Source organism: Embiotoca jacksoni, unplaced genomic scaffold, assembly GCF_022577435.1.
Source record: "Embiotoca jacksoni isolate LCO1_2020_lvr unplaced genomic scaffold, fEmbJac1.0.p SCAF_9, whole genome shotgun sequence".
Lineage (NCBI taxonomy): Eukaryota > Metazoa > Chordata > Actinopteri > Embiotocidae > Embiotoca > Embiotoca jacksoni.
This window is the reverse complement of record NW_027185447.1, coordinates 5135617-5152714: the sequence shown is the minus strand read 5'-3', so window position 1 is coordinate 5152714 and position 17098 is coordinate 5135617. Positions and strand designations below refer to the sequence as shown.

General features: G+C 40.9%; 1 protein-coding gene across 2 annotated transcripts in view; it reads right to left on the bottom strand.

Annotated features, from left to right (window-relative positions):
• The window catches only part of celsr3 (cadherin, EGF LAG seven-pass G-type receptor 3), a 111315-nt gene that overhangs the window by 7836 nt on the left and 86381 nt on the right, over window positions 1-17098 (bottom strand). For both annotated transcript variants that reach the window (XM_069141586.1, XM_069141587.1), the window contains 13 exons: window positions 15945-16133; window positions 15682-15868; window positions 14331-14498; window positions 12486-12612; window positions 11115-11321; window positions 7107-7281; window positions 5886-5998; window positions 5093-5172; window positions 4523-4649; window positions 4276-4395; window positions 2691-2788; window positions 1932-2023; window positions 1412-1585 (listed from right to left, as the gene is read on the bottom strand). In XM_069141586.1, coding sequence (XP_068997687.1) covers window positions 1412-1585; window positions 1932-2023; window positions 2691-2788; window positions 4276-4395; window positions 4523-4649; window positions 5093-5172; window positions 5886-5998; window positions 7107-7281; window positions 11115-11321; window positions 12486-12612; window positions 14331-14498; window positions 15682-15868; window positions 15945-16133 — 1857 coding nt within the window. The remainder of the gene's footprint in view (window positions 1-1411; window positions 1586-1931; window positions 2024-2690; window positions 2789-4275; window positions 4396-4522; window positions 4650-5092; window positions 5173-5885; window positions 5999-7106; window positions 7282-11114; window positions 11322-12485; window positions 12613-14330; window positions 14499-15681; window positions 15869-15944; window positions 16134-17098) is intronic.

Below are 17098 nucleotides of genomic sequence, written 5' to 3'. Positions count from 1 at the left end.
GGCATTGTGTTACATTTTGTTTCCCAACGAGCATCATCACGAGCACAAAACAGATGTCCGCACCAAATAGCAGTTGTCAGCAGACAAATAGCATATGTTCATTTTGAAATAACAGCCAAAGCAAAATAATAGTGTCAGAAGACTGCAAATAACCTACAAACAGGAAAAACAAAGGGAATCAAGAGAAACTAGACGTGTTCTCCCATGAATGGTGGAGTTTCCCTTTACGGCCATTTATTGTTCAAAAAGGTCTTCTCAGATCAACCCGATGTTATTAGAATGAAAATGCTATGCAAATTTCTGTTTGATAAATAACTTAATCCATTATCAAAATGACAGAAAATAAAAAACATTATTCCTTCTTGGTTCCATCTATGTAATGCATGACATCATCGCACCATATATGTTAAGTTCTTACTTTGACGACCACATCTTGTTAAGAGTTCATTCAGCCTGTTTTTCCCTCTGAAACATGCTTTTGCCAACAACAAAGCAAGAAGAATAAAAGGTTATAAAAAAAAGCCTTTTTTTGTTGATGCCGGCCGTTGAACACTTGTGGCAGCGATGAGGGCTTAAATCCTTTGTCACAACCAAGTGGACGCCTTCAGACGATGACCTTTCAGTAAAAAGCCAAAATGTCTGAGTACGACTTCAGTTTAACAGCAACCTCAGGGGCCTCCTCTTCAACTGAACTGACAGCTCTGGTCTGGTTTCACCCTGAACAAAGTTCATGTGATCCAAATGGTTTATTAAGCTAAGAATTGATTGCCTACATGGACTTATAGAGTTGAACATGTCTGGCCTGTTCTCAGTGAAACCTCTCAGAGAAACTATATATACATGACATTTACTGTAACACTCTTTGAAGTGCATGCGCTCATATATTATGCATAATATCTGTATTGGAAGAAGGAAGGTATTGATTAATGACCACTGACACTGATATTTCCTCTTGTTGTATGTGTTGTTTTGCCATATGTTTCTGCCTATTTGTTAAAATGCTACTTCACAGATGCTGTGAAGGTGTCTTTAAGACAAAATGTTTAAAAGGTACTGAACGTAGGAATCAATTGTAAGGAAGAGATTTGTGCAGGAGGAGTAATTTTTTTAGTTTGCACTGACATTAGTGCGTCATTCCTCCGCAAAGGGTCAAACTACAAACTTTAACCATCTTTCAACCGTATTTGATAATCACAACATAGATTTTCTGTGAAGTATTCCTTTAAAAATATACATGTTTTGTCCAAATATGTGACTTTTCCATGAATTCTTTATCAAACATTTTAATAGGACAATCACATGTAACTCTACGGCTACAATCATCATCGGTATTCTTAAGTTTCCTAAATCAAGACACATATTTTTTTTTTTCATGAATAAAAATGAGCCCATGTGAAAATCCCTCGTCTACCTTTGCTGCTGTTGTTGGTGGGTTCGGTGAGCAAACGCTCGCCGTGATTGGAGCGTTTGAATCGCCGCTGGATGCGCCCACGGAGACGGACGTTGTCCTCGCTCTCGGAGGAAGGGATGGAGAGGCTGTGCTCCTCCTCCATAGAAAGGTCAGAGTCAGAGTCGGAGTCCTCACCTGCAAGAAGAGAAAGAGGAAAGTTAAATAGATGGAGTGAGGAGGCGAGGAAGAGGAGGGAAAGATAGGATTGATGAGCTGTTATTCTTCTTTATGGGTGTGTGTGCTTGATCCTTAATTAAATTCATTCAGAGTAGTAAGAAGGAGCAGACCAGAGGAGCAGAAATGAATGTGATACCACTGTTTGTTAAATGTGTGTGTGTGTGTGTGTGTGTGTGTGTGTGTGTGTGTGTGTGTGTGTGTGTGTGTGTGTGTGTGTGTGTGTTTGTGTGTGTGTGTGGTGTGTGTGTGTGTGTGTGTGTGTGTGTGTGTGTGTGTGTGTGTGTGTGTGCGTGCGTGTGTTCACCTCCATCTCTGTGGAACATGGCTACATCCAGGTCTGTCGCTCCCGTTTGGACGATGTTTTGTTCCAGAGTCTGACGAGCCAAAAGATTTTCTCTAACAGGGAAAGAGAAGAGGAGTGAGGATGTGCACACACACACACACACACACACACACACACACACACACACACACACACACACACACACACACAATAAATACACTGTAAGTGCACACACACAGGCCAATTCAGATTAAAAGTAGAGAGCATCCACACATATATTTGCACTGTGCACACTTAGACAGTAAGACAGACAGTCAGTGAGCCATGAAGCCATCGACAGTCGCTCTCAGAGCACATTAGTGTTGCTCTACATGTCGCTTAGTACATTGTTCCATCCAATCTTCTTCATCTTTACCCCACTGACCCACAAAATACACAACAGGGTTTTTATAGTGAGGGAATTTCCTCCCTCAAGCAACTTCGTCTCAAATTAGTGAGCCACAGACAGTCAACAAAACCTGACAGATTCCTATTTGAATGATGAGTTCTCCTCGTTTTATAATCATTGAGTGTCGTTATCAATTTCTTACTTTTATATTGTTGGTATTAAACCATTTGAACCAAAAGAAAAACTAGTTTTAATCTACTCTGACAGTAAATTTTCCATCCAAATTCATTCTTAGTTTGTTTTGTTGTGACGTGTGTGTGTGTGTGTGTGTGTGTGTGTGTGTGTGTGTGTGTGTGTTGGGGGGGGGGGGGGGGGGTTGTGTGCACAGATACCTGGCGGAGCTGACGGAGGAGATAGTTGAGGTTCCCAGGGTGATGCGGTGCAGCCCGCTCTGCTCCAACAGAGAAGCATTATGATAGGGGTTCTGAGCCTGAGGGCACGCACACACACACACACACACACACACACACACACACACACACACACACACACACACACACACACACACACACACACACACACACACACACACACACACACACAAGTACAAGGTACAGACGCAAGTTAATTCATTATGTTTTGAAGAGGAAGTAGGAACAACGTAACATTTGAAAAATAGTTGTTTTAAGGACAATATTTCAAACAGTAAAAAATGGCTATAGTCCAAATTTGTGCCTCAAAATGGGCCAACTTGTGTTGCATAATATATTTTAAGGACTCAATTATTTTCCATATTGTAATCCTATTGTAATTGAATCCTAAGCAAAGACAACACTCTTGTTAGCATTCAAACACGTCAACCCAACGTTGTATTTTACTATGGCTTCCCGAAACCCACGTGAGCTACTATAGCTGCTAGATGTTGACCATTGGTAGAGGTATTGGAGCACAATCTTCAGCCTGCAAATGAGAAAAGACCTCTGCTCTCTGTAGTTTATTGTTCACCTTAGTCATAAATAACATATCGTACAGTAGGTACAGTAGTCAGATAGATAAACGTACACTAATAGGTGGTCATTTAAACATATAGTCCATCAAAGGTAAAAACAGCAGAGTGGGTCTCTAATAATAGGTGCAGGTTTTTGTCCCAGATGAATCAGTAATGGAGAGGAAGAGCTTTGGAGGAAATGGAGGTTAAAAGGGTGGAAATGAACACACACACACACACACACACACACACACACACACACACACACACACACACACACACACAATCCCAAACACAAATACACACACACAAATTCCGAAACACAAATACACGCACACACACCTCCATGCACATTGACAGAAACGCCTCACTCCCCCACACACATTCAGGCTGCATGTGGACTACACTGCATAAAAGAGAAAAATGTGCACACACTCATATACAGTTTTGTATACACACACACACACACACACACACACACACACACACACACACACACACACACACACACACACACACACACACACACCACTAAACAGGCCCTGCACAGTGCTTTAGTAGAAGTGGGCTAAAGAGAAGAGCAGGCAGGGCTCCACTGGTCGGTTTATTGTTTTATGTGGGTCACCAACGAACCCTCAGGGCAGAAGGAGAGGAGGGAGAGAGAACAGGAAAGACTGATGGATGGACAGAGGGAAGGAGAAATGGAGGGCAGGAGGGCTGGGGCACTGTCGAGTAATGGACTCAATGAGAATGTGTCTCCAACAGAGAAAATAAAGTCAGATACAAAGATGATAAAAAGCTTTGGGATCATTCACCGAGACGATCTCTGGCTTCACATCAGGATCTTAAAACTCTGTCTGCCGGTCACTATTGTGCAATGAGGAGAATCATATTATAATATCATGGTTCATTTAAATGACTACAATAATTTGTATCATTTCTCAAATCATTTTTGGGATGTTTGCTGCGTACATGAATGTGGGACTTACTGTGTTCTGCGGTGGTCTTGGTGGGTCTTCTCCAGGACTCTTCTTCCCCAGACAGGCGACACTCCAGGCCTCCTGAACTTCCGAGTTGAACACAGTGAAGACTAGCATCACCGACAGACCCTGTGGGTGAGCAGCAAAGAGATGAAGAAGAACAGTCAGAGAGATTACTGGACATACAAACGTCAAAGTTCACAGTGTCAGCTTGTCAAGATCCCACAACAGAATATGCTGTTCACTAAGTTCATACCTGGACGAGGCAGAGCACGTTAAATATGTAGTAGAAAGCCAGTATGCTGTTGTTTACAGCCATCAGACCACACAGCCAGGTGGCGGTGACCAGCAGCAGCAGCAAGAAGGCATCACGGACGGTAGCACTGGAGAGAAAGAGACAGACAGAGGAACAGAGAAGATCAGAGCTGCATTCACCTGAGAGAATCTGTGATATGACACACACTCTAGCTGCAGACATTTTCATGAGCATAAAAATGAACATATCAACATATTATATCTCTACATGTTCACATTTAGTTAATTAAATGGTTATATTTTGACTAGTAGCAGTGCATGTATACAGTGACACTGATTAAATTGCTTCATCCCCCTGCTGGCTTATTAACTGGCTCCTTAGTTGCTGTGATCTTTGGAAGCAAATTTATTTTTACTATCTCACAGCCACCGAGTCATCATCATGATCATTTTATACAGCACCCACTGAAGCCTGAAAAAAAGCCCACAACAGCAGAAAAGATTGCACGGTGGAAAATAGGCAACAAAGTCCCTTCTTGGAAGTGAGGAAAGTGTGGAGGCAGCGACGTACATGACAGGGAGCTTCTTGGTTTCTTTCTGAGACGGGTTGCACGACATCTTGGCAACGATCATGAAAATCCCTCCATTCATCTGGACAGTCGGAGATCAATACACACGGTAAGGCAACATGTTTAATGCATTTCAGCTAATACAATACTGCTGTTAGCAACAGTTGAAGCTAAATCAATGTGGATAAAAAAAGTCCTCTATGAGGGTAAAGATACATTTATTGAAGACATCAAAGTCTTTTTCTGTAAATTCTGTTTTAGTTTTAGCTCAAACGGTATATGAAGACAAATTATTGACAAACTAATAAATAAAAGAAAAAAAAATCAAAGAAGTAGAAACATGTATATAGGTTAAACAGAACAACCCTGATTACTGACTACACTGTTCTGTAATTATCCATTCGCGGGAAGCTGTAAAGTGAAAGGTGCTAGCTTGATGTGGGGAGCAATTAAAATTATGGTCGAGCTGAGTTCAAGTGTGTCGTCCTTCCTAAATTCATTCAGAGTGCTAACACACATGACTGATGTTATGATTCTACTAATTTTAGAAGCTCAGTCAAAAATTCACTTGCAGTGAAGCAGAGTTTACCTGCGGCTGATACCGAGCCTCGTGAGAAGAGCTAGACTCGTCTGATTATATGATTATGTTATCTTTTAAGGGGAAACCCCCCCCCCCCCCCCCCGACTAAAAAAAGGAAAAAAATGACATCAACAGTCTACACCAGCTCTCCATCACATCACTGTTTGCACTATATTTCCTTTAAGTTTGTGTGCATACAAACGGGAGACGGTTACCAGTATAACGATGGCGATAGGACCAGCGAAGCTCCAGATGAGTTTGTCATAGATAGAGATCCAACAGAAGTCTGGGTTCCCGTAACCCTCTGGGTCCAAACCCACTGCCAGGCCTGCAGCAAAGAGACAGATAGTCAAATCAGACAGGGAGATCGACTCTGTGATGTCCTCTGCTGTCAATCACAGAGGGAGCTGGAGGGACAGTCAATGACAGCATGCTATAATCTGATGACCGTCAACAAATTACAACAGGACAATTTCAAATTATTGTTAAGTATCTTTTTTAATCATTAATCGTTATAAAATTAACAAATTTAGGTGACAAATTACTATGTTAGAGGTAATCAACTCTTTAAAACATGACTTTGAATATGCTGCTGTCAGGTCAAAGCAATTTGTAACTGAGTTCTTCTACAGTAAAACAGTAAAAGGTAAAATCCATTATTTTTTGATTTGTTTGCAACAGTAATGAACAAATGTACATCCAAAAAAAACAAAAAACCTTTAGATGTCTGTTTTTCTGTGTTATTGGATATTTCTGCTTCCGTGGTTGCGCCACATATGGTTGCTAGGAGATTTGTGACGTGAACTGCGATATCTTTATTCCTTGTATATCCTTGTTTGGACAATGCTGACAAGCTTTTTGACAGTTGTGGGTCTTAAGAATTTTAAATTGAATTGCAAAAGTAAGAGAGGCAGGAATAGCCGGAAAATAAAGACAGACATAAACACACCTGTGGGCCTGAGGAAAGAGAAATGTGCTAATGTGTGTGTGACATGGTGGGAGACAGATCCGTTCTTGAGGCAAGGAGAGATAGCGGTCTGCAAGTGTGTGTGTGTGTGTGTGTGTGTGTGTGTGTGTGTGTGTGTGTGTGTGACAGTGACAGAAACAGCAACAGATAGAGGGGAGTTGGCAGCATGTTATGAATCTGGATGGAAACTGCCAGTGTGTGTGCGAGTGTGTGTGCGAGTGTGTGTGCGTGTGTGTGTGCGCGTGTGTGAGTAAAGCAAGGATAGAGAGCAGGCAGATATTACTTCCTAACAGTATGTGTCATGGCAGAAATTGCTAGCGTGTGTATCTCTGCTTTACTATCTCTATATTAAAATACCACCGAAACCTGTTTAATACGAATGTCAATAGGACCTCTTATCTACACAGCCAGACTCACTGTGAAAGTGTGTGTGATTGCGTGTCGGTGTGTGCGTGTCAACGTGTGTTACCTGTGATTATGGCGGGCACGCCCCAGCCGATGGCATAGTAGAACCTCATGGCTCCGTAGTTGATGTTGCGTTGCTCGGTTTGCATCCGGTAGATATGAAGGCCCTCCACGAACATCCAGGCAAATGTGGACATGAAGAAGTAATGCAGCAGGATGGCGACCACCGTGCACAGGAACTGGAGGCAGAGAGAAAGAGAGGGATTAAAGGAGGGGGGGAAGGCAAAGAAAGAAGCAGAACATATGGAGATAGCAGAAGGAAAGAGAGAATGAAGGATTCAGGAAAGAAATGGGGGAAACAGGGATGACAGATGGAGGCGAAGGGAGGAAGACAAGAGACGTGAGGCAGCTGGAAAAAGTCAAACAAGAAGCAATAAAAAAAAAACATTGACAAAAGCAAAGTGAGAGACAACAAATATAATCCTCTGTATTGATTGTGTGATAGTTGTGATGCAGACGTCTTTGCAAGTGACCAACAAGTCATTATTTCAGCACAGCAGATGCAACAACTGCTCATGATTTAATTACTAATGCATCTAATGAACAGAGTTTATGGCAGCATATTAGAATATATCTCCAGGAAAAGCGCAAAATAACGGCTATGAACGTAAATTAAACGTTGCGAAAGTGTTGAATTATAGCAATAACACCCGAGAGTGTCTTTAAACTGTGATTATGGATACGACAGTGAGCACCATCTGTAGAGGAAAGCACACATTGCAAAGAATGCCCTCACAGGTAATGTGGCTTTCATAGCAATTATATCTACTAATGTGAAAGTTTATGTGTCTCATTACACAATGAGAAGAAAAAGCAGGCCAACTTATTTACTGGTTGTGATTAGCTGAACCACATTTACAGTCCAGTTGTTTGAACACTGAATTTATAATCTTATATTTCAAGCAGTTCGTTGCCTTAAATGAGCTACAAAGTGATTTTTTTTTTTAAATTCATAATATATACATTTATTAGATGTCTTCTGTGTCCAGAGATATCTATAAAATGTTAGCTTAGTTCATGCTTGATTTCTTTCTCTTTATGTTTTGAATTACCCATAAATCAATATTGTTGCACATGGAAAACTCTGCTGTAACCGTGATGCTGCATAAAGGCTGAGAGGATGCTATAATCTGCTCTAACATGGATTTCTGAGGTCATTCCAACACCATGGTTTAGGTTGCATTTCAACAGGAATGAATCTCAATACTTTTTCTCAAACTTCAGAATCATTTTTTCAGTGAAGTGCTGCTGTTTGGTTTCGCACTATTGAACTTCCCCATGAATAATGCAGAATATTAGCATTTAAGCTCTCAGAAGTTACCCTCAGGCTGCCTTCGAGAATGTCTGGAGTGGTTTATTTGAAATTCAGTGTGTTTTGTTTGACCAGATGAGGCCAATGCCATTCAAATACAAGTGGTGGCAAATCACAGCAACTACGAAATTGAAAGAACAAGTCACCAGAGAACAAAATTTAAACCAAGCTCAGGAAATGCATAAATTAGTGTGTTGAAATAGATGGTTGTTGAAAGCAGACAGACAGTTTTCAAAGCCATCTTTGAATGCATATAAAAACAATGATTGAAAAAAGCAATCTAGTGTGAGCTCCTCATTTGATAATAGATAATAAGTGCTCTTAATGGTGCGTTCAGGCAGCTAGAAAGTGGGAAAATTACGATTTGGTAACCTCCGACTTATCAGCTGAGAGCGATCACATGACAACAACAAAGAGGCAACATGGCAGCCTTCAGGAAATCTGCTGTCTGAACACTGAAGAGTAACAAACAACCTGCGTCATCACCCATGTAGACCATCACAGGGATGAAATGGAGTTCAGAAGGTCATTATTATTTGTACACTACATTTGTACGTGATGTTTTTAGCACATAACGTTTGAAACAGTCAGCAAACTAACGGCAACACTTTCCAGTTGCTTATGAACACACCATTACTTACAAAACAAGGTAGATTACATCCTAAAGAATTAAGCAGTCAATCCTGTTATCCTGCATCAAATTAAACGTTGTAACTTCACTTTGAATCAAAGAAAACAAACTTCAAATATGATTGCAGCATCACAAAGGTGTTAAAGCCATAAAATGCTCTGGATGAACACACTTCGGTCTCAACCTTCATGGACTGTGAAAAAACACCACATCTGAGCGCTCCACATCTCGAAGTTAAGGAAAGCAGACTTGTAAGTCCCAGATTTTAAAGTCAAAAGAAGCTCTGTACAAATTTCGAACAACAGCTAATCATGACACAGAAGAAGCAGCAGCCGTGAAAGTAATACAGCAAGACTATGAATCTCGCACTCCCACACACAAACAATCCAAGTTCCACATAAAAACATAGAAAGACTAAAATATGCACAAGCACATAAAAACACACACGACCACTGTGAGCACTAACACGCTCTCCCAAGCATGATGTACATGAATTAGCAAACATATTGCTCGGCTAGAAGTAACCAGTCGCACTGTGAGAGCTGTGGAGTCAACTATGTGGGGGGATACAGCTTAATTAATTGGATTTCATGCTGACTGAGCATATATTTGCAGTGCCCCTTCTCATCAAGACTCGCTGCTTTTTAAACACACCCCCACACACTGTACATTCATGTGATGTAACAAAATATAAAGATACAGAGGTCAGGAGAGACAACGGAAACAAGAGGAAACGGTGCAGAGGAAGAGGAAAAATGGAGAAAGCACTGAGTGCAATAGGAAGAGGATTTAAAGTAAAAGAAGCAGCAGAAAATATATGTGAACAGGAAGGAGCTACACTGAGGGCAGAAAGCAAAAGACAGGGAGGTAAGAAGAGTTGTCCCCAACAAAACACTGAAACAGTGAACACAGTGTTTTACAAACAAACCACAACAGACCAGATAAAGCGATGTCTGTCACTGACTGAGAGAGGGATCAAAGTTATATCTTTTCTGTTCCAAATTAAAAGCCCTCAATTCTATTAAAAGCCCTCTTTCAGAGTGGTGGGGAGTCCCATTGGTTGGGGAAACACTTTATACTTGTGTCAATCTTACACTAGAACGCTTTATTTGCACACTATTTTTTTATCCACAAACACGGTGCATGCACTGCAGTTACTGAGTAAGGAATACAAGCTTCCCTATGCGCAGCCGCTTGGCTAGCATTTACCGATAAAGTGAACAGATCCAACAAACCAAATGTGTGTCAAAGACTGTTTGTGTGGGATGATGTGGGACATATTACCAGTGCTGACATGTAATCTAAAAATTATATATAATCCCTATCTAACTTAGAAAGCATAAAAGGAAGCTAAAGTTTGATAGTAAATGGTCTCTTGCAGTGCCAGCTTTCTACCACATTTATTGACATCAAACACAGCCCCATGAAAACCCCACTTTTTTCACAGCCTTTGAAAAAAGACAGATTTTAGAAAAGCGTCTGTCTTGCAGTGCTGACTTTTGAAAACTAGAGCCAGTCAAACTTCCCACAACATGTGGGAAACAGTAGCAATAAAAATACTGTGCAGTTCCACATAAAGTGGGACACCTAGTCACCTCAACTACCGATAGCCTGCAGCATTTAGGGAACATGGTAGATTGTAGCTACAGATAATAACCTGGGTTACACTCTCCCCCTCTCACCAGCATGAGTCTCTGCATGCACATTGATCATATTTCGCAACACCCACAATCACATGTAAATTCTCAACTTGTGGGAAACACAGAAATATGATATTTCTTGGAAAATATCTGGACAGTGCTACTGCTGCACCAGAGAAGGAGGACACAGCAGGTAATGTTCCACTGAATAGCAAAAAGCATGCCGGTTTTCCATGACCAGCTACCACTGTGACTATACCTTTAAATCTGCAAAATATGGCTAAGATCTAAATACATATTCCTCACTCACAATGTGGGGAAAAATGAAAAGTACATGGGCAGTGGTTTGAAAAAAAGGAAACCAATTAAGATAAAGGCAACAAAGAAAGCTGCCGGAAAACAAGTTCACAACCCCCCGCCAGTACCTACCTGCTGTTCTGTCTGATTGACCCCGAGCAAAAACACCAGCTCTGACAAAAACATGGCTGCCGCTGTGTTTGAATGGATGCTCCTGGTGTTGGACTTGAGGCCCCGGAGGCAGGAGAGCACCAGGACGGTGAGGAGGAGGGCCAGCATGGAGACGCACAGAGAGGAGTATGTGACCAGGGCCAGTGTCTCCAGGTCACCCTCCAACTGCTGCTCATAGAGAGACGCGAGAAGGAGGGAAAAAAGATAAAGAGAAGGTGTTATTGGATTTATATCACATTGTTGAGAGCAGATAAAAAGGAAAGTAGGCAGAGGAAATGAGAGGGAAACTTGTGGAGAAAAGAAAATGTAAGAAAAAAAAAAGGAATAAAATTGGCAAACAAAGGAACGGTAGATAAAGATTGAGAAAAAAATTTAAAATAACAAGGTGAAATAAGGCAAAGCGATGAAAGCAAAGCTTTTGAACATGCTGAAATGCTGCTACTTCAGTCTAGGTCACCGTCTGCCCTCTTCTGTCTGCCGTCAATGTGAACTGTCACTATTTATAGCCAAGATGTTAAATTACTTGGAAAGCAAGTAGGTGAACTGCAGAAAACAAAGCTGCAGCAGCCAGCAAGTTGTCTCATATAAGACCTACAAATCATCAAGGGTCAAGTCTATTACTTTTATGAGCAAATCCCGAGGTAACATGTCTAAAAGGATTCAAACAACAGACCGAGCCAACTAGCAGACCCGTCTGATCTGTCAGAGTATCAACAGCATGAAATCGATTCATCACTGCTGTGCATGTACAGAAAACATTTGCTGCCAGTAAACATGGCAGAAATTAACAACAATTTCATCTGAGCAAACTGGGCACATCTTCAACATCTCAAATAAATGGAAATGCGATTCTACTCTTCTCGTAGCACTGGACTCATAAAAATGATAAATCATTTTATTGAAGACGCTTCTTGTAAAACATAAAAGTTTGTAGGAATGCATTACTTAGACAGGTTTTCCTGTCTCAAGATCTGAAACATTGTTAACTTAGTATGCCGGGGAAGTGAAGGGCAGGGGGACTTTCCATTAAGCCGTGAAAATCTTTTACAGCTGTAACAAGGCTTCTTTTAGCCTTTTGAACGTCAGTCAGGATTTCTCTCTTTAGGATTTTATGCTTTCACACCAACCTGATCCAGAAATTACCAGCTAAGATGTTCAGATAAAAAAGGGTAGCGTGACACGGGGTGAAGCACAGGTACGTATGAGGTTAACTGATGGGAAATCCATTACATGCCTCGTTATGGCAGAAAGGGACTCCGAGTAAATTGGTGTTAAAACACTGATTTCATTTGATTATAAAAAAGTAGTTGAGTAAACTGAGTGATTGCTCACCTCCCTCTGCGAACTGTCCATCAGGACGCCGAAGGTGCCCAGTCTCTGGCACTGACAGCGGACATGAGAGGTGTTCCTGTACACCACCATACAGTCCCTCACCGTCCAGCATCCTCCGATCTCATACCTGCAGAGAGAGAGACGGACATGAAGGGTTAAAAACGAGGGACCACAAGTGAAAAGATGACTAGCGTGCAGGCACAAAGACATGTTCGTATTATGTGTGTTTTTCCATCATCAGTAATTGGTTGTGCGATTTTGAAAATGAAGCTTAAGCCCAAATTCAGCAAGGAAGATCTTTTCCCTTACGTTTTTTTTCATCATTCCTCTGTGGCTTTTCCTGCTGCTCTATTTGCTTCATCACTTCTGCTTTCCCACACTGTCAAAGTTGCTCTAAGTCCCCAATGATATTTCTACAAGCGCTTTCAGGCCAATAAGTTTCTCATCTTTGTTCTTTAAATATAATTGTAATTCTGTGATTAAACCTTTCAGACCTTCTGACACACAACCCTCCTCCTGCCCATCACCACATTCTCGACTTGTCTTTCCTGGGAGCCTCATCTGAAGTTTCCATCAGTCATCTCCCCAACTGTTTGAGGCAGATGACCGCCCACCTCTGAGCCTGCTTCGTCTGAGGTTTTCTTCCGGTTAAAAGGGAGTTTTTCCTGCCAGCTGTTGATCATGTGGAAATTGTTAAATCTTTAGCATATAACATTGCACCTCCTCCAGCGTCTATGCTCCGGGATGTCCTGTCTTATCTCCTACATCCATTTGGCACATCGCTTTGTGAAGCGGCTACTGAACGATGGTGTCTAACCGCCAAATTTATAAGTCAAACTGTCATTCAATAAATTGTTTTCCGGTCCAAATGATGGCAGTTTTTGAAATGCAGATCTTCATGTGAATAATGCTAACTCCTTTCTAACACATATACACATAAAGATAGAATTTATCTCCTTGACAGCACCAGTTCACTGAGCAAGTCTCTTTCGACAGACATTTAACAGCTGTAACAAGGAAATGCAGAAGTGTAATTAGTTATGTTAATAACAACAGCAGTACAGTTCTGTTGATGTGCATGCTGACTTGCTGCAGTGGACACCTCAGAGAATTGAGCTGTCATTAATGTCATCAGTTTCACCTGTGCTTTTATTACTATGACAGGTGTGCAGAGAAAGAATGTGTATAATAATGGTGCGTTCATGAGCAACTGGGAAGTGGGAAAGTCAGTGGAGGAAAAATATACTTGAGCACTTGTCGTGGGAGGAAAATCCTACAAGTAAAGTATGAGTTTTTTGAGAGCTAAGAGAAGTCAGTTTGATGTCACTTTGCTTTGTGGCGACAGGGAGCAACGCACTGGCTTTTAATATACGGTAAAATATCCAGATTTATGTAGCCTAGCCTACCTAGTTCGTTACCTGTGTTGAATGTTAAAAACATCAGTCCCCCTGAGCTAAGTCCAGTGACAGAAAGTGTAAAGACAGATATTTAATATATTTCATTGTTAATAGCAAACATAGCTAAAACCTAAACTCATTAGATTAACATTGAATTTTGATGTTGAGATATTGTCGTTTTTTTGACTATATAATATTATTATTCGCATCCTAATAATTACTACACTGTTAAATATACTCTGAATTTCAGTTGTATCAACAGTACTGATGCAGTGTGAAGGATAATAAACTATCATAATGCCTAGTTGTGTGTGTGTGTGTGTGTGTGTGTGTGTGTGTGTGTGTGTGTGTGTGTGTGTGTGTGTGTGTGTGTGTGTGTGTGTGTGTGTGTGTGTGTGTGCATGTAGCAGTCTATGAACAAGTGTATGTGTTCTTTATCTGTACTCACGGACTGCTGTGGTTCCACTGCACACACAGAGGCTTGCTGCGATTGGCTGTCTCCAGAAGCTTGAACTCCAGCAGGATGGGCTGGTCCAAGTGTCCTCCTACAAACGTCTGGTTGTTGTAGATAGAGAGCGTGACCACTGGGGAGTTCATTACTGGGTGTCTGGGAAGCCTTTACGGGAGAGAGCGAGTACAGAGTTACCATATATCCACAAGAAAAGACAAAAGACTCTGGTAAAAAAGACAGTAGAAGAGAGAGAGGAAGGAGATTTGTTTACTAGATAGGACATAAATGAGTGTTTATTGACCCCAACTTTGTTACTTGGTAATTGAACCCAGAGAAAAGGTGAGAAACAGCAGAGGCAGAGAGGAGAGAAAAAGAGGCAGAAGTAGCACGATAGACAGAGAGAAGAGAACAGATGTCACGTAAGGCGATACTGAAACGAGTCCTAAATTAAATCTAATCAAAAGACAGAAAATGAACCGATGACAACGTACAGTTGAGATCAGCAATTGTTCTTTTTAGTCATATATCAAGCAAAAATGACAAACATTTTATAGTTCCAGCTTTTCAAATGTAAAGATTTGCTTTTGTTTGGTCTGTTTAATGCAATTCATAATAAACTATCATTGAGGGTTGATCAGACAAATAAGCAACCCAAAGGTGCTCAGTGACCTTGTGCTTCCACTCAGAGTTTTGGTGCTCAGTAACACATGGAGCAATTATAAGGTGACCTGACATAAATCCTCATTTGGACCAAACATCATTTCCTTTTTGGGGGAACATGTTGAATTCCTGACCGACAGAACTCAAAATGGATCCTGATTTGGATCATTTTAAAGTCAAACTGAAATGGCTTTTAAAGAGGGATCAGTCTTGTAGTCAGGGTTGATATGCTGCTCTTATTTTATGATGTGTTTCTTTGTTATTTCATCTTGTATTGTTCTGTCTGTATATTTTTGTGAGTTCTGTGTTTTGAATGTTTATACTAATTGTTGAGTTTGTAATTTGCACTTTCTTTTGTGTTTGTGTTGTAGGGAGTTTTAAATATTTTAAAAGTCCATCTAGGGACTGGCATTGAAAATTAGCTCAGGCTATAAAAGTGTGTTATGTGGATTTATGCTCCATACTATACAAATAAACATTAAATGAATAAACAAATAAATTCAAATTTAAGACAGTAAAATATTTTCTGAGCATTATGGTTTTTTTTAAATGATGACTGTTTATTACATAATAAAAGATACATGGTTAATTCAGACATCTACTGTGTATCCAGTCTCCATTCTTCATTCCAGGTTCGGAGAGCTGCTGTAACCAGATAGTTGTTGTTCTCAATGTGACTGATTCTCACCTCACTCCTCGGCGGTCTGTGTGGTACTTGGGAGGGAGGGCAGCACCCAGACTTCGGTAGATCAGCATTATGACGATGGTGATGGGAGGCTCAGGTAACGAAACGGTGCGTCTGGCTGCGGTGTATTCTCCCGTCTGATTGGCTGAGATACTGACGGGAGCTGAGGCAGCGCTCTGGGGAGCTGAGGCTGAAATTGAGACGTCTGAGTGAGTTTATTTCCACTAACACTGTGAAGACTTAAACTCTGTTTCGTGTGTTCTTACGTTCTTTCTCTGTGCGCTCCTTCTCCTTCCAGTTGTGTTGCTGCTGCCGTTGTGGCACCAGGGCAGCAGGGGGCAGTATCACGTGGGTGTAGGGATCCCACGAAGCCTGACCACGAAACAAGGTGTTGTGGTAACGCGGGAAACGCCGCCGCACATGGGTGTGGTTCTCCACACGGTCCAGGTTCATGACTGTCGAACAAACAGGAAGCAACAAACTGACATGAAAATATTTTTAGACACAATATAAATGAAGTGTTAATGTTGCAGACCATATATTTATGATGCATAACCATAAAGTGACTGGGCGAAGTAACAGGCAGATTGTATGTTTCACCACAGGCAGCATTAGCAGCATTTCTCACCACAGTTGCTTCCTGTTGTAGAGAAGAAGCTCTGCTGCCTATTTTAAGGAGGCCTCTATTCCAACTGCCTCAGCCAGACAAAGTATTTTCTCATCCACACCTAGTGTCACTGCTTCCTGTACTGAGATATATAACTATTGTGCTGGATAGTGCAGTTGAGTCCTTTATCATTTTAACAAAGATAAACCAACTATTAACAAGGTAGGATTCAACAAACTGCAGCCTACTGTATACAACGCATCTTAGCTACAAAGCCTGTTAAAGTCGAGTTGTTGTGTACAAAATATGTCTTTTATTTTGGCTAAAATAATTATGTGCGTGAATTTTACAAGGCAGTTCAGCAGTAGATACCTGTTTAACAAGATTATAAGAAAATTGTAATTATTAGGAAAAATAACGGAACAAACCTTCCACACAATAAGCAATGAAAGCAGACGCTAAACCAGTATTAATGTCTAAAAAATGAAGTAGGAATTGATCTATGGATGCAAAACCTACGCGTCAATTGTTTATTAAAATGCTACCATAATCAATTCTTTCAGTCTACTGATTCAAACACTATTTGATTTGAGAATTTTACTCAGCCTGGTTTATAGGTGTAGCGGGTTCAGTTTCCTTCTCTTCAGCTAAAATAATAAGAATCAGAAGGGGAAACCTGAACCTTCTGTGCCAATACACCAGTTTATTCTCTGTGGTTTGTGATTTAATATGAAAAGCCCATGGAAAATCCATAAACACACACACAGTGTCAGAGAAGGAATGTGATATTAGATTAAATGAGGTGGCGGACAG